The 27,912-nt window shown below is 42.5% G+C and overlaps 4 protein-coding genes across 4 annotated transcripts in view; 3 read left to right on the top strand and 1 right to left on the bottom strand.

Moving 5' to 3' along the window:
- LOC116446403 overlaps positions 1-5,642 on the bottom strand; it is a 9,465-nt gene extending 3,823 nt beyond the window's left edge. The window contains exons 1-6 of the mRNA XM_032114170.1: positions 5,481-5,642; positions 4,532-4,707; positions 4,204-4,266; positions 3,503-3,597; positions 2,660-2,958; positions 148-2,052 (exon numbers count right to left, since the gene is read on the bottom strand). Of these exons, the coding sequence (XP_031970061.1) occupies positions 148-2,052; positions 2,660-2,958; positions 3,503-3,597; positions 4,204-4,266; positions 4,532-4,707; positions 5,481-5,622 (2,680 nt within the window). The 5' untranslated portion in view covers positions 5,623-5,642. The remainder of the gene's footprint in view (positions 1-147; positions 2,053-2,659; positions 2,959-3,502; positions 3,598-4,203; positions 4,267-4,531; positions 4,708-5,480) is intronic.
- Positions 5,636-17,636, top strand: C7H2orf80 (chromosome 7 C2orf80 homolog). Its single transcript, XM_032114169.1, has 11 exons — positions 5,636-6,601; positions 9,136-9,326; positions 9,825-9,989; positions 10,852-10,933; positions 11,407-11,489; positions 11,637-11,724; positions 12,147-12,224; positions 14,542-14,629; positions 15,204-15,322; positions 15,970-16,094; positions 17,509-17,636. The coding sequence occupies exons 3-10, from the start codon at positions 9,949-9,951 to the stop codon at positions 16,054-16,056; spliced, it is 666 nt and encodes a 221-aa protein (XP_031970060.1). The 5' UTR covers positions 5,636-6,601; positions 9,136-9,326; positions 9,825-9,948; the 3' UTR covers positions 16,057-16,094; positions 17,509-17,636.
- Positions 17,577-27,912, top strand: LOC116446581 (gamma-crystallin B-like). The gene is given in 4 exon segments (XM_032114665.1): positions 17,577-17,665; positions 25,845-25,987; positions 25,990-26,126; positions 27,784-27,912. Coding segments are annotated over 3 exon segments (354 nt in total). The 5' UTR covers positions 17,577-17,665; positions 25,845-25,899.
- LOC116446582 (gamma-crystallin D-like) lies at positions 18,688-21,912 on the top strand. The gene is given in 5 exon segments (XM_032114666.1): positions 18,688-18,707; positions 20,487-20,599; positions 20,602-20,689; positions 21,718-21,875; positions 21,878-21,912. Coding segments are annotated over 5 exon segments (414 nt in total).

The raw sequence follows: 27,912 nt of genomic DNA, 5'->3' as shown, positions 1-27,912 counted from the left end.
AGCACAAGTAGAAGAATAAATGGTGTACTGGAGACTGATCTTTAACTCTGAAAAAAGAGAGGAGAGGAAGGAAAATGTAAGTGCTTGCTCCATGGATTTTTTGCCCTCCTCTCGAAACACAAGTACTTTCCCCAGCTTACCACCTACCAGGTTCCTGTGAAGGTGACCTCCAAGAACTTGACTGGACTTGGTTCCTTTCCCCGGGTGTTTTCTCTGCAGTCTTTTCTTCAAATATCAGGGAGTTTTTTGACCAAACAGGGGATTTTGCTGGCATTCTGTTGCCCTCAGTACTTAAGCTCTTGGAAACTGGTACTTCTGTAAGTCTGGAGCTGACAGGCAGAACTGCAGAACTGGTCACATAGGAGGATTCAAGACTGTGTGAAAGGTCAGTAAGACTATCTGCAAGTGATGTCTCAGGTAGCTGCTCCTCCAGGAAAGCATCTGGCTCAGACAGCAGATGTGTAATGCAGGAAAACTTCCCCAGCAGGACTGTTTGCTTGGATGCAAGTTCTGTGGAACTTCCAATGAGAACCTTGGCACCATGACTTTTTCTGGCCAGGGAATCGATCTCTGGTGGTGGAGAGTTACTCCTCTTCCTCGGAGACTTGGGTTTGCAAGAGGCTTCTTTTTTCAAAGCATTCATGTTGTTGTCAACTTCACCTTGCCCTTTTTCTTTAAGGCCGCCTGTCTGTTTTTTATTGCTCTTTTGATTGCTCTTAGCAGCTCTGGGGATTTTGCTGCCTTTGCTCCCAGGAACAGACCTGGGAGGCACATTTTCATCCCCTTCAAATTCTGTCTGGAAACAACCCAAGTTTCCTGCGAGATCCAAAGGATGGACAATATAAGTTTTCCTGCGTGGTTTAAGATTACCTGGCAAATCCTTTGTGCTCTCATTAGCTACTCCTTGAACATCTATACAGGGACTAAAAATATCAACTTCATTTCTCTGATCACAATTGCTTTCCCTGACAGTCTTCCTGCTTGTTTGGCTTCTTTTAGGCCGTTCTTCAACTTTGGCCTCTGGTATTATCACACAGTTTGGCAGATACTCCTCATCAGAATCATCTCTTTGCCCAATTACCCTAGTTTTTCTGTTGGCTTTCTGTCTGATGCTCTTTCTGCTCACACTTGAGAATTGTGTAGAATTTTGTAGACTGGAATCACCTGAGGGACCTTCATGACTTGAGAAGGTATGAGCTGGGGGTTTGAGCAAGCTCTCCATACTTTGCATCTCAAAGATAGGTCCCTTCTTAACCTGTTGCATTAAGTCAACACTTTCAAGACTCTGCAGCTGTGCTGGATTCACCACATATGTACTTCCAAAGTTTTGGACTCCATCAGGACAGTGGGAATGGTGCTCCACACTACAGTCTCTATTCTTCCTGCCAAAAGTCCCCACACACGCCTTCTGCCCCATCTCACAGACTTCAGTCTCACTTGCAACTTTTGGTTGAAGAAGCTTTGCATTTTGAGCACATTCTTCACCTTGAGATCTATCAGGACTACTTTCTGCATTGTTTTTAATTGCAGTTGTTTTCTTTTTTCCTGTTCTTGCTTTTTTAACAGTCTTTCTCTCTCCAGTTTTACAACTACCTTTGCTTTTAACCTTTACAGGAACAAACTCAGGGACTTGGCTATAGCTGGGGTCTGTTTCAACACCACACCCCATTTCTTTTGTCTGTAGCTGCTCACAGAAAGTCTCTTTACCCACAGAGTTTCTATGAGAAATAACAGCAGTTTGAGTAGGTGAAGCCGGGGGACTGGGAGATCTCAGCTGCTGCTGTGTGTTGTTCTTGCTGGAGCTGCTGTTGTCCTGTGCAGTACTACCCCCTGCTGCCTGAGTGGAACTGCCATGTGGGAAGATATCCAGACCAGAAGATGGAGTGCTTGTAGCAAACAGGGTGGAACGCTTTCTCCTCTGAGTAACATGCCCTTTTGACAGATGATCAAACAAATCTTTTGCCATCTCATCAGCCTCATATGAAAGAGTATGACCTTCCCAGGCAAGTGCTGGCAAATTGTCGAGATTTTGTTCAGTAGTGCACAAGACCTCTGTTGGAAAGAAAAATTTCTTTTCTAAGGCTGAGAAATGAAGCAGGTAAACGCCATCTTTCCCCATACCACTAAAAGCCTTGTTCCATACACTGTCACAAATCCAGAGCATAGAAAAAGCATGATTTTGTCTCTACAGGGACTCCCCAAACTTACTGTGTACCAGAGTTGTTCAGCTGGCTTCCCTCTGAACAAAAGGGCAGCTCAAAGCAAGATCCCTTAACCAGCTGTAATACTTAGGAACACTCATGATCTGTATAAGAGTTACAATTTATATGGCAAATCCACAAGAAACAGTTGTGCACCTAGTCAGATTCTGCAACTTTGCACATCTCTGAAAATCTTATGTAAGCTCAGTACCTATTACTCAAGAAGCCTGATTTACAAGCTTGAAGTACTGCAAATGTGCCACATATCCCTCTGAAGACACTGATTCTGGAGTATACATAACTCCAGCAATAACAGCCCCAGTGGAGCATGTAGTTCCTACCAGTCATTGGGAGCTGCTGGAGTTGTGGTTGAGAGCTAACTAGAGCCATGGCACTCATGCATTTCTGAGTACAGACAAAAAGTCCTACCAGAAGAACAGCAAAAGATGCAAATTTACCTCCAAAGATGCAAGAGTCAGGAAAAGCCTCCTCTGTTGCCATTGCTTCAGTCACCTTCTTGTCATTCTCTTCCTGATGGAACTGAGGCTTCTCGTTGTGCTGCAGTGGCAAAGTATCTTTGGAGGCACTGGGTACAATTTTCAGGGGCTCATTAGAAGCAGATCTCTGAAGTTCTCCTGCATTAGAAGCAGGTCTCTGAAATTGTCCTGAGGATGTGAGTACTGCTGTGGAGCTGCCACCTTGCTGTTCTGCATCACGTAGCTTGGAAATGGGCACTCTCATCGGTATCTGTGTAACCCTGGTGAGAAGGAATAATAGCAATGGATTATGTTTCACAGGCCCCAGAATCCAGCAGACTAACTACAGGCCATGTGTGGGCAGCTCCAAGGACTGGCCTGTCTTCAAAGGGGAGACTGGACAAAGGAGAAACAGGACTTCAAATATACTTTAAGAGATGCTGCTCTGACCATCTTTCCAGAATGCAAGCTTACATCATACAAGCAAGTGACTACTAAGCATTTTTATGTCACAAACATCAAAGTAGCCAGCTATGGCACTCACTCACTCAAGCAAATCTTGCCGTGCTCCCCAGCTACAAAGAGAAAATTGCCTAAAAGTAACACAGTCTCAAAGAAAGGAAGTTAAAAAGACCACTTTTTGCACAGATTCAGCATTAGGACAAGGAGTGGCAATAAGAAGGCAGAATAAAGGAAAGGATCACGCAGTGGTGGTTCAGAGTAGAGAGCTCATGTAAAACTGGCAGCTGGGCACACACATAAAACACAAGAAGTTTAGCATATAGAAATTCAGGACAAGCTTGGTGGTATCATTTTAAAGCCCACCTCAGAAGCTGACCATCTGCAATATCATCGGCCCAGCTATCTTCAGTCATGCTGCTCTTCTGGCCACTGGACATGGATGCAGGATTTGTATGGAACTGGAAAGAAGAGAAATAGAGGAATGATTTAAAGTTCTTGAAATCCCTCATGCAGCCTCCTGCACAGAAACAGCAGAAGCTCAGTTTCTCTGGAAAGTATGTAAAGTACTGCCAGCAACCCTCTCACATTAAGGAATAAATTATGGAATAAATTGCAGCAGAATTAGATTGTGTCTCCACGGCCTAAGAATGAAGTTAAACTAGTTCAGATAATCTGAGACTAGGAAGCAGGAATATTTTCCCATCCACCCACAAGACAAGACACAGGGAAAGTGTCCTGTTCCCTATCCCAAGTTGCCATGGCAATACTTTAAAAAACAAATTGAAAAGAAGTCACAACCTGTCAGAACAGAAGAGCCTACTGGAAAATATAGCCAATAATCCAGAGGAAAACAGTTTAAAACTGTAGCTCTTCCTACAGAAAAAGTTACCCTGGAAATCCTTAACACCAAACTAAAAATAAGGACATAGCCAGCACAACTCAAGCAACCAAAGAATAACAGGTGAAGCGTTCAACACTGAAGTGAGCAGGCAACACAAAGCAAAAGACACAGAAAAACACAGCCCCCTTCCCAGAACAGTGTGCTCCTTTTTCCCATGGTTTACCTCAAGCAGCTCAGCCGTCTTAACTGCAGCCATAAGATTGTCCATTTTTTTCAACATATTATTCTGTATTGAGGTAATAAAGAGAGAGAAGCCATAAAGACATTCAATCAAAACATCTATTCCAACAAGGATACTAGTAGCCAGAGCAAGGCTTGTTCTGGGGAGAACACAGCTTGGAAACAAAAATAAGCAAATGAATGGTGACCTTTTCTATATGTCAAGAATTCAGACATTCAACAACAGCTCAATCCTCCCACAGTTGAGATGCTAGTGCTGCACACCTTGCCTAGCACCCCTCCCCATGCCAGCCACACTGTTAGTGCCATACCAGGAAGGAAAGCCTGTGCCGCAGCACAGCGTTCTGGAAGTGGCACTGCTTCACCTCCTTCTGTAAGATGATCTTCTCCTGGGTGAGCCGCTGTGCGTTGGCTTTCTCCGCATTGAGGGCCAGAGCCAATGCTTTATTGTTCTGCTTTAGGGAGACTTTCATAGTGGAGGAGTTGTCTGTGAGAGACAGAGCAGTATCACACACCATCAGCATCCAAGGTCTCATCCATACTTCTCCCCTCGTCATAATTCTTTCTCTTCCCAGACCAGCCTTCCTCAGATTCAGTTCTCCAACTCAAAAGCCCTCTCACAAAATCAGCAGTATTCTTCCTTCCAGCAATAGAAGTCTCCAGAGAAAACTGCAGGAAAAAATTTTCCGTAATAACATGCAACACTTCAGACACCCTCTCCACTCTCAGTGGGTCATGCTTGGGCACCAAGCTTCAATTCCTAATGAATGATGGCATGGTTCAAGTGCTGAGTTTAAAAAGAAATGATTCTTGCTTTGAACAAGTTACCTACAGGTAAGTCCTCATCACCATCCAAAAAATCGGAGAAAAACCTATTTTCCTCTACCCTGTTTCCTAATTTCAAAACAATTAAATAAAAGTAATGGAAATATCTGTGCTTTTCAAGGTAGTACAAATTATCTCCTGTTCTATCTTTGCATTATTTCCCCCATTAAAACAAGTCAGTTGGGCCAGCTTCTGCACAGGATTGCATATACTCTAAAATTCTTCAGACACCTTTGGGCACCTTGAGTGGCACTTGGCACTCATCTGCAGGGCACTGAATGCACTAGGAACTCCCGCGCAGAGAAGCGGCTGAGAAGCAGCACATGAGCTCTGGTAAGGGACTGCTGCCCACTCCTGATGCCACGGCCAAAGGCCCAGTTATAAGCTGACATGGCAGCCAGCCCCTGTACACACCGCAACGCAAAATACACTCACTGATGATTTTCGTTTTGATTTTTGATGCAAGCGAGGCATTCAACTTCGCAGTCCTCAAGGCACCCTTTTTCTTCTCCCGCATCCGCTCTCTCACGCCGCTCAGACTGAAGAAGGACATTTCGGCGGCCTCCCGCGCTGCCATCGCTGAAGAGAGCGACACCGAGCAGGGTCAGTCCCCGTATTTCCCTTCCGCAAGCCCTTACCGGCCAAGGCTTGCACTTGCCCCGAGAAGCGGCGCCGCGGCCCGGCACAGCCCCGCGCGGACCCCCGCAGCGGCGGAGGAGGCCGAGGAGGAGGAGGAAGACGAAGAAAAGGAAGAAGAAGAAGAAGAGGAAGCGGAAGCCGTGCCAGCAAAGCGACTTTCGAATGCCGCGGCTCGGCAGACGGCCCGCCCCTCGCTCCGCCCCGCGGGACGGCGGCGGGGAGCGGCCACTTCTGTACGCCGGCGCCGGGGTTGGGGAGGACGGGTCAGCTCCCCCGCCTCGCGGGGAACGCGGCCCCGAAAAGCGCCTTCACGGCCGCCGCGGCCCCGAAAAGCGCCTTCACGGCCGCCGCGGCCCCGAAAAGCGCCTTCACGGCCGCCGCGGCCCCGAAAAGCGCCTTCACGGCCGCCGCGGCCCCGAAAAGCGCCTTCACGGCCGCCGCGGCCCCGCTGCCCTTCTGGCTGGTAGAGCCCAACTTGGAGGCGCTGCTGCCGCCACCTGCCCCGGCCGCACAGAGCTAAACCGCTCCTGGAATGCCCCAGAGAAGGCCGAGGGTTCTTCTGAAGGACGTATCTCACCCAAAAATTAGGGTTTGCCGTTTTCACCCGTGAGAAAGAAAGTTAAATGTGACCATTCCAATGAATTACTTTTCTTCTTATGTACTTTACACTTCAGTCCAAGTTAATGCATTGTTTTCCAGATATCCTTGAATTTGCCCTCAAGAAGCTGACATTATGTGTGCTGGTATGGTGATGTTAAATATTTTAAGGAAACGACACATACAGGAGAAGCAGCCAAATATTTTGAAAATCAATTTACAGTGGAGGTCCCAAGGCTGCCAAAGCTGCTGAAAACATGTCTGTTGTCCGAAAATGGGTTCTTTTACCTGCTGTGCAAGAGTCCGATCCCCACAGAGAGGTGAGGTATTTGATTTTTGTATAGCTCTGCATAGAAAGGAGTGCTGAGTGTCAAATCCACTAAGCCAGCACAATGACTATCAAAAACGATTGCTATTCATACAGTTTAGTAAACAAAGGCATTAATATTCATTGGCTACAAGTTACATAGTTCTCTGATTAATTAGTATTCTATCTACTGTTACAGTCTATGTGTTTAGTCTCTCTTCTTTTGAGTTGGTGAGTTTCATAAGTTGCGGGTCACAATCTCTCCTTGCCAGAATTACCTTCTAGCTACTTGGGACTGACTTAGCACAGTTGCCGAGTTGGCTTTGTTAGTTTCTCCCTTATCTTAGGAGTTCTGCCAAATGTCCTTGTGGCTTGTAAATTCTGCATTCTTTGCTTCCATTATCACTAGTACAGGCTTCTCCCCAAACTTCATTAACGTCTCTTTGGAGCTGAGATTATTGAAACATCTCAAGCTTTAAACTTCAGCAAGGCAATTCTACTGACAAGTAATTTATCTTTCTAACACCTGAACATCATACCTGCTGCCATAGGCAAAGGTAGTCCTTTGCAGGAGTCCTAAATCATACTCCTATTTTATGAGGTATTTGTTAATACATTAGCTGATGAGCATTAAATAATGGCAATTATTAAATATATTTATTCATTCCAACCTAATTAAATAGCAGATTGAAAAAACACCCTCCATACCTGCCCTGAAAATCAGACTTGCAGTAGGTAACAATTCTGCAGGCACACAGACCTGCCTGTTGCTTTAGTTCTTGCTCTAGGGAAACAGACTGTCATTAAATGTGCTATGGGTGGGGGAAAAAGATGTAAGTATCCTCTAAGACATATTCTATGTTCCATGTGTGACAAATTCCACACTTTGGGGGCCTAAATTTTCTCTACTAAGTTTATTGAGCATACTGGTCAGCAAATTAAATTTAAAAATTGGCTTCTTAGAACCAGAGACCCTTTTCCACACAGCTCTATTTAAACAGTGGAAATCTTTGCCAGGAGATATTGGAGATGTCATTACTCAAAATTTCAACATCACTTATTCAGAAAGTGATTGAACAAATTTGTAGAAGTTAAAAACAAGCAAGAGCTATTAACTGCCAAGGCAACTCTTTTTACTCAAGAAGGTCCTGAATTGGAGAACTGAGAAATACACTAAGAAAGTTTGATGGTTGCTGGCACAGTTCTCCCATCTCTTCCCCAGGCATCCACTAGTGAATGTTATTTATCTCTACCAGGGAAGAGCACAAACACAGCGGCCTCCCCTGCCTTGTAGTGATACAGAAGCATTTCTTGCTTTGGGGAAAATGGCAGGGGTCAGCTCACCCAAGGACTAGGGACCAGACTGATTTCAGTAAAGTCCCTTTCTTCATCAGGGTATCATTTTTTCCACACAACAGGAGAGGGGTTGGCAGGACTTTGGGTCAGTCCTGGCATGGCTATGTTCACTTTGTGAAGGTCACTTTTCCCTCTTGCCTGGCCATATCAACAGATAAGCCCTGGGTGGGTGTAACTGGTGGAGTTCCACCTGGCAGGCAGTAGATCTGTGTTTCTCAGAGCAAACAAGCAGCAGCTCTACTGCAGACATGTTTGCCATGATGCCTGCAAGGAGGATGCTTTCAGAAATCAAATCCAACTTGATCAGAAGCTCCTCAGCTGGATTGAAAGGTGGGGAAGTACTAAGTTTGGTGCTCCTTTTGCCATAAAATAAATGAGAAAGGCAAATGAAATAAGGAAGAGAAAGCACAGCACAAATTCTGTAAATGCCTAGTAGATTTCTTCCTGCAGAACATCTATGTCTCATGATAATACATTTCCTTTTACGTTTTCTTAGGCCATCACAAAGAGAGGCAACATTATGATCATGTCTCATAAACCGATTCCTGTTTCACTAGGAAATCATTTAATAACAGAAGTACATTTCTAAGGAGGGGGATGGCTCATTCATTCAGAAATACAGCCTGCAAACCTTCCTAATCTACAAAATCCCATAGCCTCTCACTGACTTGCTAGCCATCATGATAGATTGGCAACCATCTGCAATCCCATGAAAGATGTGCCCTGCATCCCTTGAAAAGACAACAGTGGGGTTTAGAACAGCATGTTGGGATTTCTTGACTGTTAGAATTTCTCCCAATACTGTAAGCAAAAACATAACACTGAAGAAAGAACAAGTAGCCGGGATCCTTGCTATATGCCACAAACACTGCAAGTGGAACCCTAGATGGGCTCTTGGGAGGTATCAGGTCTAGTTTTTCATTGTTCCATTTGGTAGAATGCTGAAACAGTAGTAGAAGTTGGTAGCTTCATTTACAAGTAATTAGATCCATCAGAAAACCCAGTGAATAGTCTCTGCCTCCCTTGTTAGCAAGTCTGCTATGTTTCCAACCAGCCACTCAGCAGTGAAACTCAATGCCTAGGAGTGTATTAGGATCATCCAACTTGAAACTGATAACACAAGCTGAAAGTTTAACCTCTTCTCTGTGGTGGTTTTGATTTGCTTTTTTTTCTTTTAATTTCTCTCACCAGCATTGTTTCTAAGCAACATGAGAAAGCAGCTGTCCTGCATGAAGCCAAAGCCTAATTTCCCTGGCACACAAACTGAGAGGCAGAGGCAAGAAAGGAACAGCAACATCAAGAGGGAATTCCTCTTCAGAAATACCTGAAGTCAGAGAGGCTCCAAACCCAGATCCTGGAGCATATGGCAAGAGTTCACACAGGTAGAGCATGATTTCTTCTGTACATTTATGAGAGAGAGAAAAGGGGACAATATTCATTAACAGCTGTATGTATCGTGGAGCAGAGCATGCACTTTGATGTTACAATAAGTTGGTGGACCAAGTGCTGGCTTCTCTCTTTGCTGTAACTCCATCTCTTACATCCTGTCTTCTTCCCAGTCCATCCCCTCTTTCTACCCCATAGATCTGATTAATAGACACAGAGTAGGGAGAGGAAGCCATTGCTAAGAAACTTGGAAGTGGCAGCAGGTCAAAAGATGGCATTATATGAGAGAATATACATCACTGATGGGGAAGCAAGCGAGCTGCAAGCTGATGCTCAAGGCTGATGCTCATCTTAAATGGGCTCATTCTGTCCATTTCCCACTACCAAACTCCTTACCCTCACTTTCATTACTGTGCATGTTGTCTTATTTCTTGATTAAATTTTTCTCAGTTCCTATTTTAATCCTACGTTGGGTTTTGGTTATATTTTTGTAGGTGGTCTCCAAGTGTCCCACTCTCTTTACTTGTGATTAAGAGAATCACTGACAGAGATACTTTGTAGGATGCACTTTTCTCTCTCCTAGATCCATTGAGTTTATGTTACAATGAAAAATAGAATATGGAAAAAAAACTCCTGAAGAAAGAGATTGAAAAACTCCTGTAAGTAGTAGCTGCCCACAATTGCTTTCACTGCACTTGAGATTGCACTTGTTTTCATTGCAAAGGGTTGTAAAATGTAAGTGGATGACAACTCTCAAACCTTAGTTTTCTCTTGCTGGAAAGCATGAACAAACTTCATTTGACATGCTCTTCATTTTGTTACATTCAGGCTGCAGTGGGAGACCTGACTGCACAGGGGACAGTAGAGATGTGACAGCCCAGAGCTTGCTCAGTGAGAGCAACCAGTGTAGTGCAGAGTTCATCCCTTGCAATGCATCCAGGGCAGCTGCTGTCTGTAAGAGGTCTCCTAGCTCATGCAGCAGCATCTCATGCTCTTCAGTGCAGGATTGCCCAGCAGACAACTCCTAGGGGATGTAAGCAGTATTCCCTCTATTCCACACAAGTCCTGTGTCCATCTGCCCTAGGAATGCTTGCATGGATCAGTAGTACTTCGTCTGAGGAAAGGTTACAGAATCAGGCCTCCCCTGAATGAGAAGGACAAGCACCAGTGAAGGATCTCTTTCATTCTCTGGACTGTACAGTGAAATTCTTCTGTTCAGACTTAAAGTCTATCCCCAGACTTTAAGTAATTGTTTCATATTTGCACTTCTTCCCCTATTTTGAAGCCTTTGGAGAAGATAGCAGTGGGGTTTGAGAGAAGGTAAGATTAGCAGAGATGCAAACAACTAACAATTTTCCTACTTGGGAACTGTTTGTGAGAGATCCTGCAGCAGATTCCTAGCCCTGAATCGTAGTAAATTTAGCCTCAGTCTTGCACTGGCTTTAGAGTCATCTATTACATTTCCTATGCACTGGTTTGCTTAGAAACAGATGTAATTCAGAGTTGTTTCCTTGCTTTAAGGAGAGATTATGTTGGCATCAGACTACGAGAAAACAGATTTGATCCAAGAGGACAAAGGCACTCCACCTTTCTAGATGACATGGTAATCACCAGACTTCTAATTCCTATCCTCTTTAACTGCAGGGCTACTGCTAACTCTGAAAGGTGGCTGCTTGGTACAGCTAAATAACCTGTCCCTAAAGTGGTCAATAAAAGGCCATTATGGAAAAGAATACCTAAAGAAATTGGCTGTGAATAGCATCCTGGTGTAGTGTATCCAAGATAATTAAAGATTTTGTTTATTTTTTAGCAAGGAAAAGCTCATTTGCAGAAAGCATTTGATACAGTTAAGTCAACTAACCAGAGGTTATTCTTCACAGACCAAAGCTGTTTGTGCATAAGAAAAGAGTTGTTCTGTGTGTGTTTAAAATACCTCAGACCTCCTCGAGTATCTTACAACATATGAGGTACCCAGTGTAGTTACAGCTCATGTTTCCCTACATTACTGTAGTCTCTCTGTCTTCAGTCAAGCAATTACAGTCGATCAAACCACATAAGGTTCTTCTGTCTTTCTAGGTCCATTACAACTTAGCCCTCAGTGTTGCTTTGATGTGGTTAAGTGACTCCGATGCTCAGACTCCACTGACAAGAGAGAAATTGTGAGTATTGCAAAGCCAAGATCTTGCTGTTGCAGTGGGTTACACCAGTGTGAAGATGGAGTAAAAGCAGCAGTGAATTGAGCTCAGGACTACTTTTTGTATTTATAATACCAGGCTAACAATCTTCTTGTTCAAAACACCATACAGGAATTTTGCAGCTCGCAACCAATACACATATCCCAATCGAATTGAGAGAGAAGCTATGATATTATCTTCATATGCTGGAATACTAATGGTAAGAGGACAAGAAAGATGGCAGTATCTTTTATCCTATGGCAGATAGAATAGAAACACTCCTCATACCTAGAATGTTTTTGTTCATTGAAAGGACAGTATACAGACAGTGCAAATATTACAAATTCATCTCATTTTTATTAAGCAGCCATGAAGTTTTGCTCAGCCTTAGAAAACAAAACACGCAGTTTCAGTAGGTGGTCCTGTGCACGTGTACACGTTACTTAACTTGTCTCTGCCAAGCGCAAAATGGCAAGCAAGTTTCAGGACCAGATCAATGGATCTGTACTAGCAATATGAAACAGTACCAGGAGCTCATGTGAGAGCTGTTTTAGAGAAGGGGATATGAGCTTGATTTCATTCATTCACTTGAAAGAATACTACTTCTGAGAGCTGAACCTCTCTTCTAACCTGTCTTCACAGAACAACATTTCTGTAGAAGAGATCTTTGAGATTTACAGAATGAAGCCCTCAGCAACACACTGGCAGAGCTCTGCAAAAGTGAGCAACTAGTTTTTTCTGCACATCTGTAAAAATGAAGTTATCCTGTAATATCTGTGCCTTTAAAACATATGTTACATTTTAAACTGAAGTAATTAGCTTTTTACCCCATTAGTAATAGCAAATGAGTTCCAACATTCTCTTAGAGCAAAAAGCCAAACTATTTACCACCTCCTCCTCTGCCTTTGTACACAGTGTACCAGGGAGAGGCAAGAAGAGGGCAGTCCAATTACTGACATCCACACTGAGATGTAACCTAGCTCCTGAACCTTTGCCACAATGGTTTACAGAGATGCATTCCCACCACTATGTTCTAATTACCACTAGTGTGGAGTGGGGAAAAAGGCTGTGCAGGGCTGGGGAGATACTGCCTGCTTCACAAGGGCCTTGCCTCTGTTCAAAGCAAGTTTCTCTAGCAGTATCACTTTAGTCATCTAATTGCCCTTTAAAAAGTAGGAGAGGTATTAGAATCTTTAATTCATGACTCAAGGCACAAGAAAGTGTTCTGTATGACCCAGCTCCATAATGAAAAAGCATCTGGAATATATAGATTGTTTTTTCAGTAACATATAATTTATTGACATTTCCTAAGCAACTATTAAAAGTTGATGTGAAATTGTAGTCAGACTGTAACAGATGATTCACATGTAATTCACAGTGTTTCTGGTGCACTTTATTTTACTTTTTTTCCTAATCTCAGACATGCTTAGCTGTAATATTAATGACAGACTGACACCCAGTGTCCAGAAAGTGCTAGAGCTCATTCCAGCTCACAGTTACATGCACCAGAATAGCCTTGGCTGTAACCTCTCTTAGTTGAATTCTTCCACGTCAAGAACTAGAAATGTCACTAGTCGTGATGTAGGGGCAATTCACAATATGTTATTTAGAAGGAGGGATCTTCCTCTTTGCTCCTGGGATAAGTGGGTGAATCAACTGTCCCTCCTTTTGCTGTGAATGTTACACTGTATATTCTTACAGTCTTGCTTCTTATGGACAGGAATACTTTTCTGGATGAATTTCCAACCCAGGATGTTTTTAGAAATCTCTGTTTTGAGTGCTCACCATACACTGCAGAGGAGCAATGTTTTCTTGAAAGGTTTCCAGCTAGCTACTCATGCTGTTGCCCGTGGTGGAGTGTTTGAGTTTGCATTTGGGTTTTGGTGGGTTTATTCCTTTGGGAGGAGGAGAGGTGGGGTTTTTTAAGCTTTGATTTATATTCTGGTGTTACACAAGCAGAGACAAAGAAAGAACACAAACAGTATTTCTGCTCAGCTCATGTTACTGTCCACTTGCTAGATCTTGCCCCTTGTGGACTCAGAGATATTTCCTTAATGTTCACAAGGTAGCAAAGTTACAAAATTTTCTGAAGAAGGAGATAAGCCATTGTTATCAGGCTCTTCAGTTTCTGTTTCAGCCATCAACACTGCTTCATTTTAATCATGGGCTAAAGATCATTTCCACTCTATGAGAAAGGAATGGAAATGCTTTGATGAGCTGGGAAACTAAGGATACTTTATTTTGCAAAGTCCTAATTCATTTAAGAGGTTACATCTACGTTTTAAATTGACAATAACTCTTGGAACTCAGCTTATGCTTCCTTAAGAGTCCTAGACTCAAAGAGCTAGAATCCAGCCCATCTGAAAATTCAATCTCTGTGGGGTTTTTTTCCCACTGAAGTAAACTGATGGAGATGCCTGTTACCCCTTTTCAGTTTTGAAGCCTTGGCTTAAATCTCCTTGAAAATCACGTGCTAGCTTTATCAAGATGTATAGATACTTAGGGAGCCCAGGTCACACCCTCATGGCAGTTCAGATGGGCATTATAAATGGTGCTCATTTATCCACCAGGACTGCTGAAGCAGTTGTCTGTGGATGCTAAAAAGCAGGAACAGAGGAATTTTCCAGCTGCTGAACCATTTGTGAAGTTTTTCTTTCCCATGTTTTAGCTGAGAAACAGTGAAAGACTTCTGCAAACTAACTCTCTATCTTGCACCTGCAAGGTCTTGTTTTGGTTCACTGAAGAAAATATTTTGAAATGGGTGGTTATACCGCTCAGCCACTCACTTTTGTTGGTGGCTAGCCAATGGGCCAGACATGTAATTTTTCTTTTGTGATCCATGCTATAAAAAGATGGGTTTTGGCATTAAAAGGGTGGGCTTCGACCATCTTCTCTGACCTGAATTTATGTCGTTTTTTGCCGTCCCTGTGCGCAACAGCAACAGTTATCTTAGCTTCTGCTGACCAGAAGAGTGTGCCCATTGTCTTAGCACGTAGTTTCTGCAGGTATATGAGTCTATGAATTGTTGTCCTTTCAGGACCACTGGATTCAACCTTTCAAGATTTCCCTGCATCCATTTGCCATGCTGACTGCCCCTGAAGCTGCAGAGCATGCCCGGAAGCAAAGTAAGCACATTTCACCCCAACTCCTACAAGGCCGGGGCAAGGGAACACCAGGCAGCAGGACCTGGCTCAGCAGAGCCACCAAGTTGCAGCCTGCTGAGCACCAACAGCTGCACATGGAAAGGATGATGTAAACCTTGGCCTATTCTCTTGGGAGGGGATAGGGAGGGATGTAGAGGTGTTTAGTCATTGTAGCCTAAAAATGGCGTCTAGCTCAGGCTACTGAAATTCATGACAAAAGGTGCATTTTCCTCAAGTAGAGGAAAGATTACATGTTTCCAATAGAATCAGCCTTTATGTCTGTCAATCATTTGCTTGCTTTTAAGCTTGGACTAATACTAGAAGTTTTGCAAAGGTCAGTTTTGCTACTGGCCAGTGAGAGCCACCTACAGCTTGCCTGTTTCTTTTCCAAGTGCAGCAATAATGAGAGTAAGTTCAGGAGCATTAAAGAATTTGAAGCCAGAACCTCTTACCTGCAACCATGTGTTGCAAGTGAGCCCATGCAGTAGGTCTGTAAACCAGCCTGGTGGCACTCAGTAAGCCCAAGATGATACGAGGCTCTCTCTCCCCCCCAAAGGCGTCAAGTACCAGACACCAAAAGCACATCTAAAGCAAGGCCCTCGTTCAGCAAGGAGAGCTAAAAAGGACCACAAGCAACTGGACACACTGACCAGAAGAAAGCAACAGGGTGACGAAGTAGGTCTGGAGAATTCACACAGGCCAGTAAAAGAGTTTTTGCAACACTATCACGGAATGTCCATCTTGTCTACCCTTCTCAGCTCTCTTTAGCACGAGATGTTTCATAGTAACACTGAAGTGTCAATTCTAAATTGGATGGCACGACATTGGCAGGAGGTGTCACTGGTGAGCTGGAAAGTCGACTCCAGTAATATACACATGGAAAGCATTCTTCTGGCTAATATTCTTGAAAAAAAAACCCAAAGCATTTACTACCATCACTTTTAGGTTTAAAAAAAAAAAAAAAAAAAAAGGCAAGCCTATTTTAAAGAAATTAGCAAAAAACCTGACTCCATAAAGAGCCTAGTAATGTCAGATTAGCCTAACATGTTCATGAAATAGGTTCTGCCTTTCTATTTGTCCATTATTCACTAAAGCCTTTTGTTTACCACTGCTCCACTAAGCAACAGAGCTAAGACAACATTCCAGCAGCAGGGCTGGATTTGCGGATCTAGAGTAAGGGGGCTCCCCCACAGCCCTGAGTTCAGCGTGCCTCACATGTGACACAGCAGGAGGCAAGCTGATCTGTCGTGCACTCCCCATCCCTCCTGATGGATTCAGCCCTGCCTGCTGTGCTTGCGCTTATTAACATTTGCATCCTGCAGGGAGCTACAGAAGCAAAACAAGGAATCTCTCCAAGGAAGCCTGGAACAAACTCAAAAGTGAGGAAAGCAAATGAAGCAAAGACATAGCAAAGATCTAAGACTTCATGTACCTCACTTAGTTGTAGGTGAGCTAACTGATGTCTTCTACATTAGCTTTGGTAATACATTTGCAACTTGTGTTTTGGTTGAGGTTTTGTTTGTTTGTTTTTAAATCTTCACAGCCATTCCTTCCTTTCCACCTTCATATGTTGCATCTAAGACATCCATTCCTCTTCCCTTAGCCACTTCTCTCCTGCTTCCTCCCCCTGCCAGTATGTCGAGAGCTTACATTTTCCCAGTGTATCCCTACCGCTCCTCAATGCACCATGCCCATTTTACAGAGACAATGAGTGGATGCAGCACTTCAGAGGCAGGGAATACACACTTTCCCTTTTCCACAGTGTTTTGCAACTCCCATACATGATCCAGCATTGGGCAGCATGATGCGGGCTGTGTCTCTCAGCTCTCCCCTTTAACCATCCTGGTTTCTTATTTTGGTAAAGGGCTCAGCTAAAGAAAGAGCATCTCCCTGCAGTGCCAACATAGCACTGAAGTCTATCTTCCTATCCCCATTTGTAGGTCTCTAATGGTTTACCTCTTTTATGTCCATGCTGTGCTGCCTAACAGCGCTCCCCATTCCCTAGATGGGCTGTCACTAATCACAGCTCAATACATTCACAAATTACAAATTAACTGGTGAGTCTTTGATTCTTGCAAACAAATTCAGTAGAAACATAGGCAGCAGCCAGTGACAGGACCTGAGCAAATTTTATCCCAACTCAAACAGCATCAATCTGACCCCTTAAAAGCCAAACCAGAGAGAAATTGTATTTTGAAATGAGGTCATTACAAGAGGGGAGGAGGGGATATTGCTGCTGAACCCTTGAGAGAACAATGGTGAGGGGGTGGTTAAGATTAAACAGCTACAGAGATTAACATCTCATGACTGTTTTTTGTTCACTGACCTGTAATAAAATAAACAGTAAGACTAACAAATAGGTGGTTAGCCTTGTTATTCCAGTGCTGTCTTTGCTGTTAAAGTACTGCCATGGTCTTCACTTTTCTTTGGCTGGCTTTATAGATAAAACTGGTGGAGTTAAGAGGAGTAAGCAACAGAAATCTTACTATAGTATGTTATACTTACTATATTATTACTTACTTATTATGCTAATAAGCTTAAACCCAGTGTTTTCTTCTCAGAGTGCAAGTACCTGCCCTTTTGCTACTCCCTCCCCTGTTGGCTGGCTGGCATCTGATTGTCTGCACACAAAAATCAAGCCCAGCAGCTCAGATGGTTTGCTGCTCACATGTTCAGACAACCAGAATTAAGAGACCTGAAAGGTGCTTGTGTGTGCACCACAGGATTGGTGAATCATAGCCTTCCTGCTACCTTGATTGGAAATTACTTCTTTCCTGAGCTATATTGTCTCCCAAATGAAAAAAAAAGCTCTTTCAGTAACCAGATCAATTAGTCAGAACAACTTCAAACTCTTTCTTCAGCTATGCAGAAAGCAATGGACAGAGTTCAGAGCTCAGATGTGATGCAGAGTCATGAATTTGTTCTACAGGACCCAGAAGAGACTTCTGATCATATGTGCACCATATGCATACATTTGGTGCCTACCATTGCACTGCAATACTACCCATAGTGGGAAAGGTAAGAGGCCATTCTGGCTCTGTTCTTCCTAGATATCTGGCATCATGGTAAAGGGGCAAGTGGGGAACTGAACAGGGCATTATCTACTTTTCCTTTGGTAATTTAAGAGGAAAATTGTACCCCAGAGGCTCAGTCCAGCAGCAGAACTTGCTGCTGCAATTCATAACCCAGTTTATGACAGTGAAATCAGATGGTTTCAGCTGACGCTCTTGACTGGACAACACAGCAGCTGAGGCACAGACATACTGTCTGCTGGACAGAGATTCTAACTTCTTAGATTGCTCTACACAAGTTTGTGAGTCAGTCTTTACACCACAGCCAGAGTTACTAGAGCACTGCCCATGCAAGCAAGCATAAATTTTCCCCTAATTTCTGCTATAGTACTATTGACTTAAGACATGCCACTACTGATTCTCTAACTAGTCCTGAGAATTCTCACTCATTATGGTAAAGAGCTTTTTCCTAGACAAATGTCATGTGGAAACATTTAGCATCCATCACAGAATGGCAAAATATCTTTTCTCCCACAGGTTTATCTGTTGGACAAAGATATAACCAATCTGTTCTGAAAAGCACCAATTTTGTCAGGTTGGAATGAATGTAAGTCCACAGGACTATATATCTTTGAGAGGCAGCTGGCAGCAACAGCAATTACCAAAGCCATGAGAAAATCCATTTTACTCCATCTCTCTAAAACACTGTTAAAGGTGCTGGCTTCACAAGGGCAGTCATGGTTGGAAGAGCACTCAGAGGTCCTCAAAACAGAAACTAGCCCACACAGGCTGTTATGGAGGTAATCTGCCAGGTACTTCCACACAGGTATTTCCACTGCCAATGCTAACACATCATCCATTTAAGTGAAGCAAGTGTGTGCTGTGGTTGCCAAAGGCATCCAGGGCTAGCCTTCATGGGGACTTGCCAGCAGACAAATATCAAGCCCTGAGCAGTGCATTTGCAGTAACAGCAGCAATACATCAAGTCAAATACAACAGGCAAGCAAACATCATGACAAACCCAACAGGATGAAGGCGGGTGGTCTGAGGTAACACAGTCTGGGAGAAAAGGGCTGAATATACTAAAGAGGACAGAAGGGTGTCTAACCTGCTTGGAAATGGTGAGTGCACATTGGCACCTGTCATTTAATATGGATACAGTTAAAAATAACATCAGTGAAGTGGTTTGTGTTAGAAGCCTGTGAAGGGAGAGGTTTCATATTCCCCCCATCCATTTCCCCAGAAGACACTCTTGTCTCTTTCCTTTCTTGCACCAGCACTGAAAGCCCTTTTCTTTGGCCTGAAACCTTGTAAGCAAAGCTGTGCTCCACTAAGTCTCCCAAACTTTGCCCTGCCCTCCCTGCTTACAGCCACAAACACTTCTTTGTTCCACTGGAGGTGGAGACTATGTAGTTGAAAATAGAGCTCTTTTAAGTAAATTAGATCTACGAAGGTGTTCATCTGTGTGCCAAGTTACTAATGGATCATGTTGACAAGGTCTTCACATGCTTGAATGAGTCCCTCCAAATACATGATTAAAAATGTAGTTTTGAAGTGCAGTAGTTTGTTTTGATCTGAAGCCTCACCTACTAGTGATATACGTAATTTTTATAACGAGCTTTGCATATTCCATGAAGCAGTTTTTAAAAGTCTAAGATTTAGGTGCAAGAAAATGATAATCAGAACAGAACAAGTCAAGGTTTGTTACACGCCTGCACCAAATGGGAAAAAAACAGAGGAAAAGTTCCAAAATGGAGGAATACAGTTTTCTCTAGCCTACTCTCTGTGCTTTAGTGTTAAAGCACTCTGCTTTAGCATTACACAACAATCCTTCTGGGTTCCAGATAGAGAGCAACTTGAGTTTAATGGCATATGCTCCCTTTGAATTTTTAAAACAAGACTTTCAAAGGGAAAAAACTGAACCAAGTGACCCAAACTGATTAACGGTGTTAGTCAGTAATTCAGATACACTGATAAATATCTAGTAAGAACCACTTGATTTCAATCTGTATAGTCTTCCGGGATGCAGCAATTAATCACACACCAGGAAGAGACTGAGACTTTTAATCACTACTTCCTCTTTACACATCTGTGTTAAAAACTGTACACAATAGAAAGGATTAGTAGGCAAAGGCTAACAACACCACGTGAGATGGAGTCTTTTCCTGTCTCCAGGATAAAGCTTGTGACAAAGTATTGAAATTGAAGCAAAGTTCATCTGCTGTCACAGAAGGAAAGTTTGCCATAGGACAAACTTGGGCAAGAGGTAATCAATACAGGATGTGGAAGGAGAGGAACAGACCTATACCACAAGCTGCTCAGGTCTGCTGAGTTTGAGAGCTTTCAGGCAAAGGAGGTTCTGTAAAGAACCATTGTTATATACTCATACACATGCTTGTACCTATCTCACATTGGCTCAGATGGACCACATGAAACAGTTAACAGCAGCTCAAAGTGTATTCTACCCCACAGTTACACGATAACTCGCACACAGCATCAAAAAATGCAACACAAAACACAGAAAAAATGAGTCCCCCATGGTAAATACAATTAACATCATAACTACAATAAAGACAAAACATGTTAAATCCCCACAGCTTAGAATGGTCTCTTTTGTGTTAGTTTTTGCAGATGGGCCATTAGGACTATGGTATATAAAAGCAAACACAATGTCTGCTCACAGCTCTCAACTTTCATCCCAGCAAATTTTCAGAAATGGGAAAGAGAAGTGGAAACCCCACTGTGCCAGTCCCCTGCTCTGACACAGACACCAGGGTGGACTATGACTCTTTGCAAATATGTATTTTGCAGATCATTTTTTAATGAAGGCAAGAGCTTCTGGGCCACTGCTGTGAATATAGCAGTGACCACCTCGACCTGCAGCCCTCTGTGAAACAATGCAACTCCTTTAAGGCAAAAAAAGGCTGCTAGATTATTTATGAGAGCCCAGTTACTCAGAACATCATTACCTTTTAAAAAAGAAGAATGATCCTGACTTCCAGAACTGGTTCTGTCTCTTCAATTCCATCAGGTCTTGCCACGTAATACTACAAGGGAGTTCTGCTTAGCAGCACATCACAGTTTAAGAAAGTGCATATAGTTTATCCTTTAAGAATATAGTTACACAGTCTCTCCAAGCGACTTGAGAGACAGGCAAAGTTCAGTAAGGCGATGCAAAGTTTCATTGAAAATGAAGGGAATAATCTGTTTCATATCAAAGCTATTTCCAGGGCCTTTTCATAACTTGAAGATACTAAAAGAAAGTGGAGTGACTGTTCCTAGGTAAAGAATATGTTTACATCACCCAGGGAAGGGCTGGCAGGGCTAGCTGATATAAACGTCTGCTGTGGGCTGATGTACACAACTTGCTTATGACCATACTGTGTTATGATACAGTGATACTTGAACATGTTAAATCAGATTTGCAATGGGTACGGTTTTCCTAACATAAAAGCTGTGTTGGTTAAAATCAGGCAAAGGATTAATGCTTGCCAAGGTACTTCTCTTGTTATTCAGATATACTTTACAGTATAAGCCAAAGCAGCAGGAACACTCCACATCCCCACACTCAAAAAGCTCAGCAGTTTCCCACATGGCAATTGCCTGCACACCAGTGTATAATGGGAGCATATGGAGTAACATGGTAAATGTCTTTTAATAGCATAATTCTGAAATTCATTATTCAGGCCTGGACATAAGTGCCACACATCATCCCCAAATCGCACAAATACATTTGCTCCTATTGTCTTAATACAGAGTCCTTATAAATCCCATTTCTTCAAGTCATAAAGCATCTTCCATTTATTTGCTATCACATACGTGATCATACCCATTTGTTGGCACACCTGAGCTCTTCCCTATGGGTAAGAATTAAACCTTTTCTGTTAGTTTCAAAAGAGTGAATCTTTTTGCAATCCCATCTCCAAAATAGAACACAATTTCTCAGAAATACACATAGAAGCTGGCAATACTCCTTTTCCTGTGTGTCTGTCTTGTTTAGTAACGTCAGAACCAGTTAAACTTCTGTCTTTTTTTCATTTTTGCTATTTGCTACTGCAGAATTCTGTTTCCCCTAACATTCAGCTGTATAAAAAAGAAAAGCCCCAAGGTCAAATGTTGGCTCTTGCTGATATTTGTCCCAGACTATGTCCATCTCCCTGAGATCTGCTCCCTCAATGCCTTAGGTGGCTCTTGTATCTTGTATGAAATACCTAAGTTCAGGGCAGACAGTATTTATTGAAACTTAGGGAATAGAGAAGAATTCTTGACTGTGGTGCAGTAAATGCCAAAAATTGTCTCTTTGCAGAGGCTGGCTGACTCACACTGAATTACTGCTCTCATACAAAATAAACAGTGAATGCATTCCAAAACCCTGGTTCAAACAAATCTTTCTTCAGTACTACTAACAGATTAAAGTTGTGCAGTCCTGAGGGAAATCTGATTTATTTCACATTTTCAGGGGAGAGGAGGAATAGTTTTAAAATATATTCACCGTTATCCAGTGATTCATGATAAGTTTGAACATGGCAAGTTAAGTAAGTGTTTAAGGTCCAACTGCATGTTGCTGGTAAGTATACACTAACCATACCCTGGTAAGTGAAGGGAAAGATCTGATTCTTTCATCTCAGTTCTCTATTTTTACAAGTTTTCAATCTAGGAATAGATTCCAGCCCTATACTTACCAGGGATACTACTTTTTTTCAGCAAAGTTCTGGAGACTTTTGGAAAGAGAAAGCAGTAGAGAGAGCACAGAACTACTAGGACACTCTGCAACCTTATCTAGTATATATTTAATTTTAAATCCCTTCATCTTGGCTTGAAATGGTAGGCTTTGATTTTATTTTGCCTAGCTAACATTCTGATAATGGAGTCCTTGAATAAAACCAAGCAACTTTTACAGCAGTGAGGTGGACTGCTTAAAACTCACATCTCTCCTTGCTAACGTCCGAGACTTCATTTAGCCATTATTTCACACTCACATGACCCCTCAATAACAGCCTGTTAGTGATCCTCACCAGCCTTTCCCTGACAACACTGGAGAGGAAAATAGAACTATTCTTTGCCCTTCTTGTCCTCTCTTTTGTACATGGGACACTATCTCTGCTCTCCTGCCTGTCCTTTACTGCATGTAGGCTGTACAGCTACTACAAATGTTTGGTGTACATAAGAACACCATGCTTCAGCCAGAGAGAAATGGAGCATGAACAACTTGGCTCTCAGGGCAGAGGTGTGAAAAAGCGTGTTTCCTCTTGTTCACAAACACCTAATATCATGCATTTATGGGAACTGCACTGTGTAAGGAATATGTGTGTTAGCATGCTTAGCTAACTCAGATTTGCAAAATAACACAGCAATTCAGGTACAGTATCTGCTTGTCTGCTTAGAACAGGAAATCAAAGTATTTCATTTGTCTTCAGCAGGAATAAATAAAGAAAGAACAGACCAGTTCCCCAGACAGCAATTAACACGTGCCCACTTACTGCAACAATGTACCTGGTTCAATTTGTGCAATTGAGAACCTTGGCTCTGTAGTGATGTGTAGATTATATGCTGGCATTCCTCTGGTAAAAGGCAAGAACGAACAGAAATAACTATTCAGAGATCAGGGTGATAGGTAGGGTGTCTGGATTCTAGATTCCATTGCATCCTAGAGCTTAGGGGTAGTTAAACTTCTCCAAAGGTTTCCACCTGAGTCAGGGATGGTGGCAGTTCCTAGTTTTTAAGAACCACTGAGAGGCTGCACTTGCTTTTGTTTGCAAATGTTCAGGGAATATCAAGCAGACATTAAGAAATGGTGCTAAAGTAGAGGGACACTGGAAAGCCACAGAGCATCCAAGTTTTCACCAACAAGTCTTCTAGGCTCCTGCAGCTTGCTTTATGGTTGGTAGCAGGCACTAGAGCTGCTGGCATGCAGGCTATATTTCTCTACAAAAACACTGCTATTTTCAGATTACTCCTATGCTCAAATTTTTCTGAGGTGCAAAAGCAGTCAATCTCCATGTAAAAGCAGCTGTCATAACAGCGTACTGGCTGAGGGCAGCTGCAACAGATGGAAATAACCACACTCCTCAGACCATGGATACCATTTGTATAACAAGATATCCTGGCTCCAGAGTTTCAGATCAACCCACAGCCCTTCGTGCAGTGCCGTGTTCATCTGTGGCATAGGGTCCTAGGAGCAGGATCCAAGAAGTTGGATGAGTACTGGGAAGACAAATCCACTGAGAGTTTTTATAAAAAGAGACAAAACCTCCTGCTCAGAAAACCTCTTGAGCAAAAAAAAGCTTGAGGTCCTGAAGTTTGAATGAGATATTATGTATATTTGCTTCATATCTACCCTTCCCTCAGTGCCTACTCATGGAAGTTGCTTGACAGATGGCCCATCTGACCTGTGATGGCTGCTCTACTTTTGTTACAATAAGGACTTTACATGTACCTGCCCTACTCAAGTTCAAGGTCTCTCAAGTTCCAAACTTCATTACCAAGTCCAGTGCCCAAAATATTGATCTGTGAAGGACCATGTGGGATCCAAAACACAAACCTGCTCCCCATGGCAAGCATGATCACAGAGAGAACAAAAAAAAGTGTAAGAGTTCTGAGCCTGACAAAGATCTTTGAGAAATGCAAGCACAGGCCTGCACATTGGAGTTGTTCTGTAAGTGAATTCAATTTGCTTAGCATTAATCATCAGAAAGAAGTTATTTTTGATACAAAGAAAGCATACAGGTGTTCAGAAACAAGACTCAAATCACACTCTTCCCTCAGTCTGCTTTCAGTGTTAAAGGGTGCAATTTCCTGGCTGAGGAAGCACCTCCAAGAGAGAGGCTGACAATAGTGATACCATTTACAACACCCATTAGAAGCACAACTAGAGCTGTGTAAAAACAGAATAGCTAAATATTTGTCCCTGAAGTTTTGCAGTTTCATGAAATCACCATACAAGACTCATAGTGAAAGACATATGCAAGAGAGCCCAAAACAAGTAGCATTTTGGCTGAACAAGAAGCCAGTAAGACAAAATGACCCAAAATTCCTTCACACAGTATGAGCAAGAAACATGAAAATGCACTGCACATGAATGTATTTTGTGAAGGTTAGTTCAAAGGTGGATGTGGAAGGTGAGAAAAGGAAGGCAAGCAGGAGAGAAAAGATGTCACAGTTACACCCTAGCAAAAATAGCAAAGATGAGAACAGCTGAGTGAATGGCACAAACAGCCTAACATGGATATCCAGCTTCTTGTAGGCAAGTACATTTATACACATCTTTAGATGGTCTACCAACAAATTAGCAGAGGGGGAACCTCAAGTGGTTGTTTTATTATCTCGCTGATAAATTTACCAAAGAAAGCCTATTGTGTACTTGAAAGATTTCAAATACTAAAACAGTTACACATAAAAAATATTTTGGTTGTGTTTTCTGTCCGGCTAATTTCCCTTTTAGCTTTTCAACTGCTGAGAGAGACCTTAAGTTCGTATCATCTTAGACTTTTAAGATGTCAGGAAAATAAGTTTGAAATAACCTATTTCAAAAAAATCTAAGAAATATCACCAAACAATACCACTGAATTTAAGTATTTCTAACTGGATTTTACTGCTGCTAAGATATAGCAGCCCAGCAGACCTAAATTGCTCAGTGGGCTAACTTGGGTTGGACAGAGAAGTCTTGTTTTGTTACAGTATCTTTAAGACATGTGAAAGCTCCAGCACAATTCAGATGTACGGGGATTATCCCTTTCTTTGTTCTACATTACAGAAGATTTATAGGAACCCAGGACTGGGTGCAGGAGATGGGCACAAAGTTGAATGAATGTGTGATAAAAAGAAGTCATCCACAGAGCTATCAAAGAGCAAATGGGGTTTTTCACTTTCTCCAAATGCTCCCAAAACTTGTCAAAAGGCTGCTAACAGGATACTTTCAGCATGAAATAATGATAAAAGTTGCTTCCCACTTCCAGAGTCCCAAAGGGACATCCACCATTCTCTAATACTAGAGAAAGGAAGACAGCAGTAATGGTCTGCACATCCTGTAGAAAATGGATATGAGCTAGTCTTAGGGCTCAGTAGAAGAGTCCCTATAGACCCTTGCAGTCTTTGGATTGCTTTGTACAACCCAGGCAAAACCAAGTCAGCTTTCAAATACTTTCCAGTGTGATTGGGACTGGAATAAAACTTTTGTTTTATTGCAGATGTCTTTCTTTGAGGGCTGCTCCTGTGACACCACCACAGACCCGTCAGACCTGCATGCCCACCTCAACTGCTGACAAGGTGGAAACCAGCTGCTGGATGATCTATGAATGTCCCAACTACACAGGCCATCAATACTTCCTGAAGGGGGAGTCTCTTCTGACTTCCAGCATTGGGTGGGCTTCAATGACTCCACTAGGTGTTGTTTCATCACAGCAGTTAAGTTTTCCATATTGTCTCCATGTATGTTACTGCTCTCATTAGAATCAGAGCACCACATCCCATTTTGACAGCTCTGGCCTAAGGAACTTCTCCAGGGACCTCTGCAGAGGAGAGGAGTAGTTTTACTACTCACCAAGTTCACCTAATGAGGTTTGGTCTCTCAAAGAGGTAGGTAAGTAAATTTGGATTCTCACCCAAATAAATGGTTGATTAGTACTCAAGTGTGGGAGGGGAGGAGTTAATGGTATCAATTCTTAGTTTAATAACATGTCTATTATTTTATATATATAAAAGCACTTCACCAGTCTTCTAAAACCACTCAGGCTCTACATGCTGTACTAAACATCACAAGGACATTCAGTACAGAGCTGAAAACCACATCTCCCATGCCCTAGTCAATGCTCTTATGTCATGACAGGCTTAAAGTTGATGACTACACTACTGCAGAGGCAACCTGACACATCCCATTGTAGAGACACCACCATGTGTTTGAGCCAAACATTAAGGCATATTTGCTTCATGATAGGTTATTTCTGAGTACTTCAGGCCAGAATAGATCTGTGTTTTTTCTTTCTAGACTCATTCCCTGGAAGGGTTTTACTCAGAGGGGAGAAGTTGCCAAGATGTGAAATATCTCAATACTCACACGTAAGACTAAGGAGTTGAAAATTGGCCCAGGAGTAGGCTCAATGCTGGAATATGTCCCTCCAATATTCATAAAAAAATTAGTTCATGCATGTTATAAGCCTTATGCACAATTCACAGTTTCCCTGTCCAGTAGAAGCTACATAGATCACCACACAAGTTTCCAGATACATTCCATCTGCATAGGATAATGCAGCTATTTTTTCCACTGATATCCAATTCTGGGCTTCACTTAGCTAAGACAAATTCTGGGGCCAGTTGCTAAAAGCAGTGCACTCTTGTGTCCTTACAAGTGGTAGAGGGAAAGAAGTCACAGGTAAGGAATCTGGGAACAAGATGGACTGAAAGAAAGTTGACTTGGGAGACCAATGAGAAGTATTAAGAAGGAGGAAAGAAACTGAGAATTAGTATGGGGGTAGGAAAAAAAAAGCTAAAATTAGGAAGGATACTAAAGTGTTGTTTGGTTTGTTGTGGGTTAGTGTTTCTGGTTTTTTTTTAATTAACCTGTTGGACATTGCACAGTAGCAGCAATACTCTAGTGTCTATACAACTGCACTCAAGCACCTGCAAAAACTGTATTGCACATTGATGCAAAGCAGCAAGTATTTTTCTATAGCAAATCTTTCTGTGCTAGATACAAGAGTCAGAGACAGCATTGAAACAGTTTATCATCTTAGTAAATAAAAAGCAAAAAAAACCCACCTGCCCGCTCAAGGCTGTACAAGAAAAATCCAGTTATGATGTCAACATCTGAGAAGATTGAGGACATATGACTGCTGTAGCAATCCAGGTATATCACTGAGTTTATTTTTTTACCTGCATGCAGAGTTGCTAGTTGTCCTAGCAAGTGCAGTTCTGCTCTCTCTGGAACAGAAAGGAGCACTGCTCACAGCACTGGTGCTATAAATTAAGACCCAGTCGCATTTATTCCTGCTAAACTGACCTTTCTGCACATACTAGTGGCTATTCACTGTCATGTTGCTAGCATCAGTAGCATCTAGCAAGATGTAGTCACCTAGAACTGCCACTTGACATCTTGTTTATCCATGTTTGGATTTGCCTTTGCACTCCCAGGAGCACAGCAGCTTCAGCAGTCTGAGGAATGACTTGAGAAGCAGGATGTTGAAGTTCATGGATAACTGCCCATCTCTCCAAGAGGGCTTTCACTACACAGACATCCAGACTTGTAACATATACAGGTGA

The sequence above is a fragment of the Corvus moneduloides genome, chromosome 7, assembly GCF_009650955.1.
Source record: "Corvus moneduloides isolate bCorMon1 chromosome 7, bCorMon1.pri, whole genome shotgun sequence".
NCBI lineage: Eukaryota > Metazoa > Chordata > Aves > Passeriformes > Corvidae > Corvus > Corvus moneduloides.
This window is presented reverse-complemented; position numbering and strand designations above follow the sequence as displayed.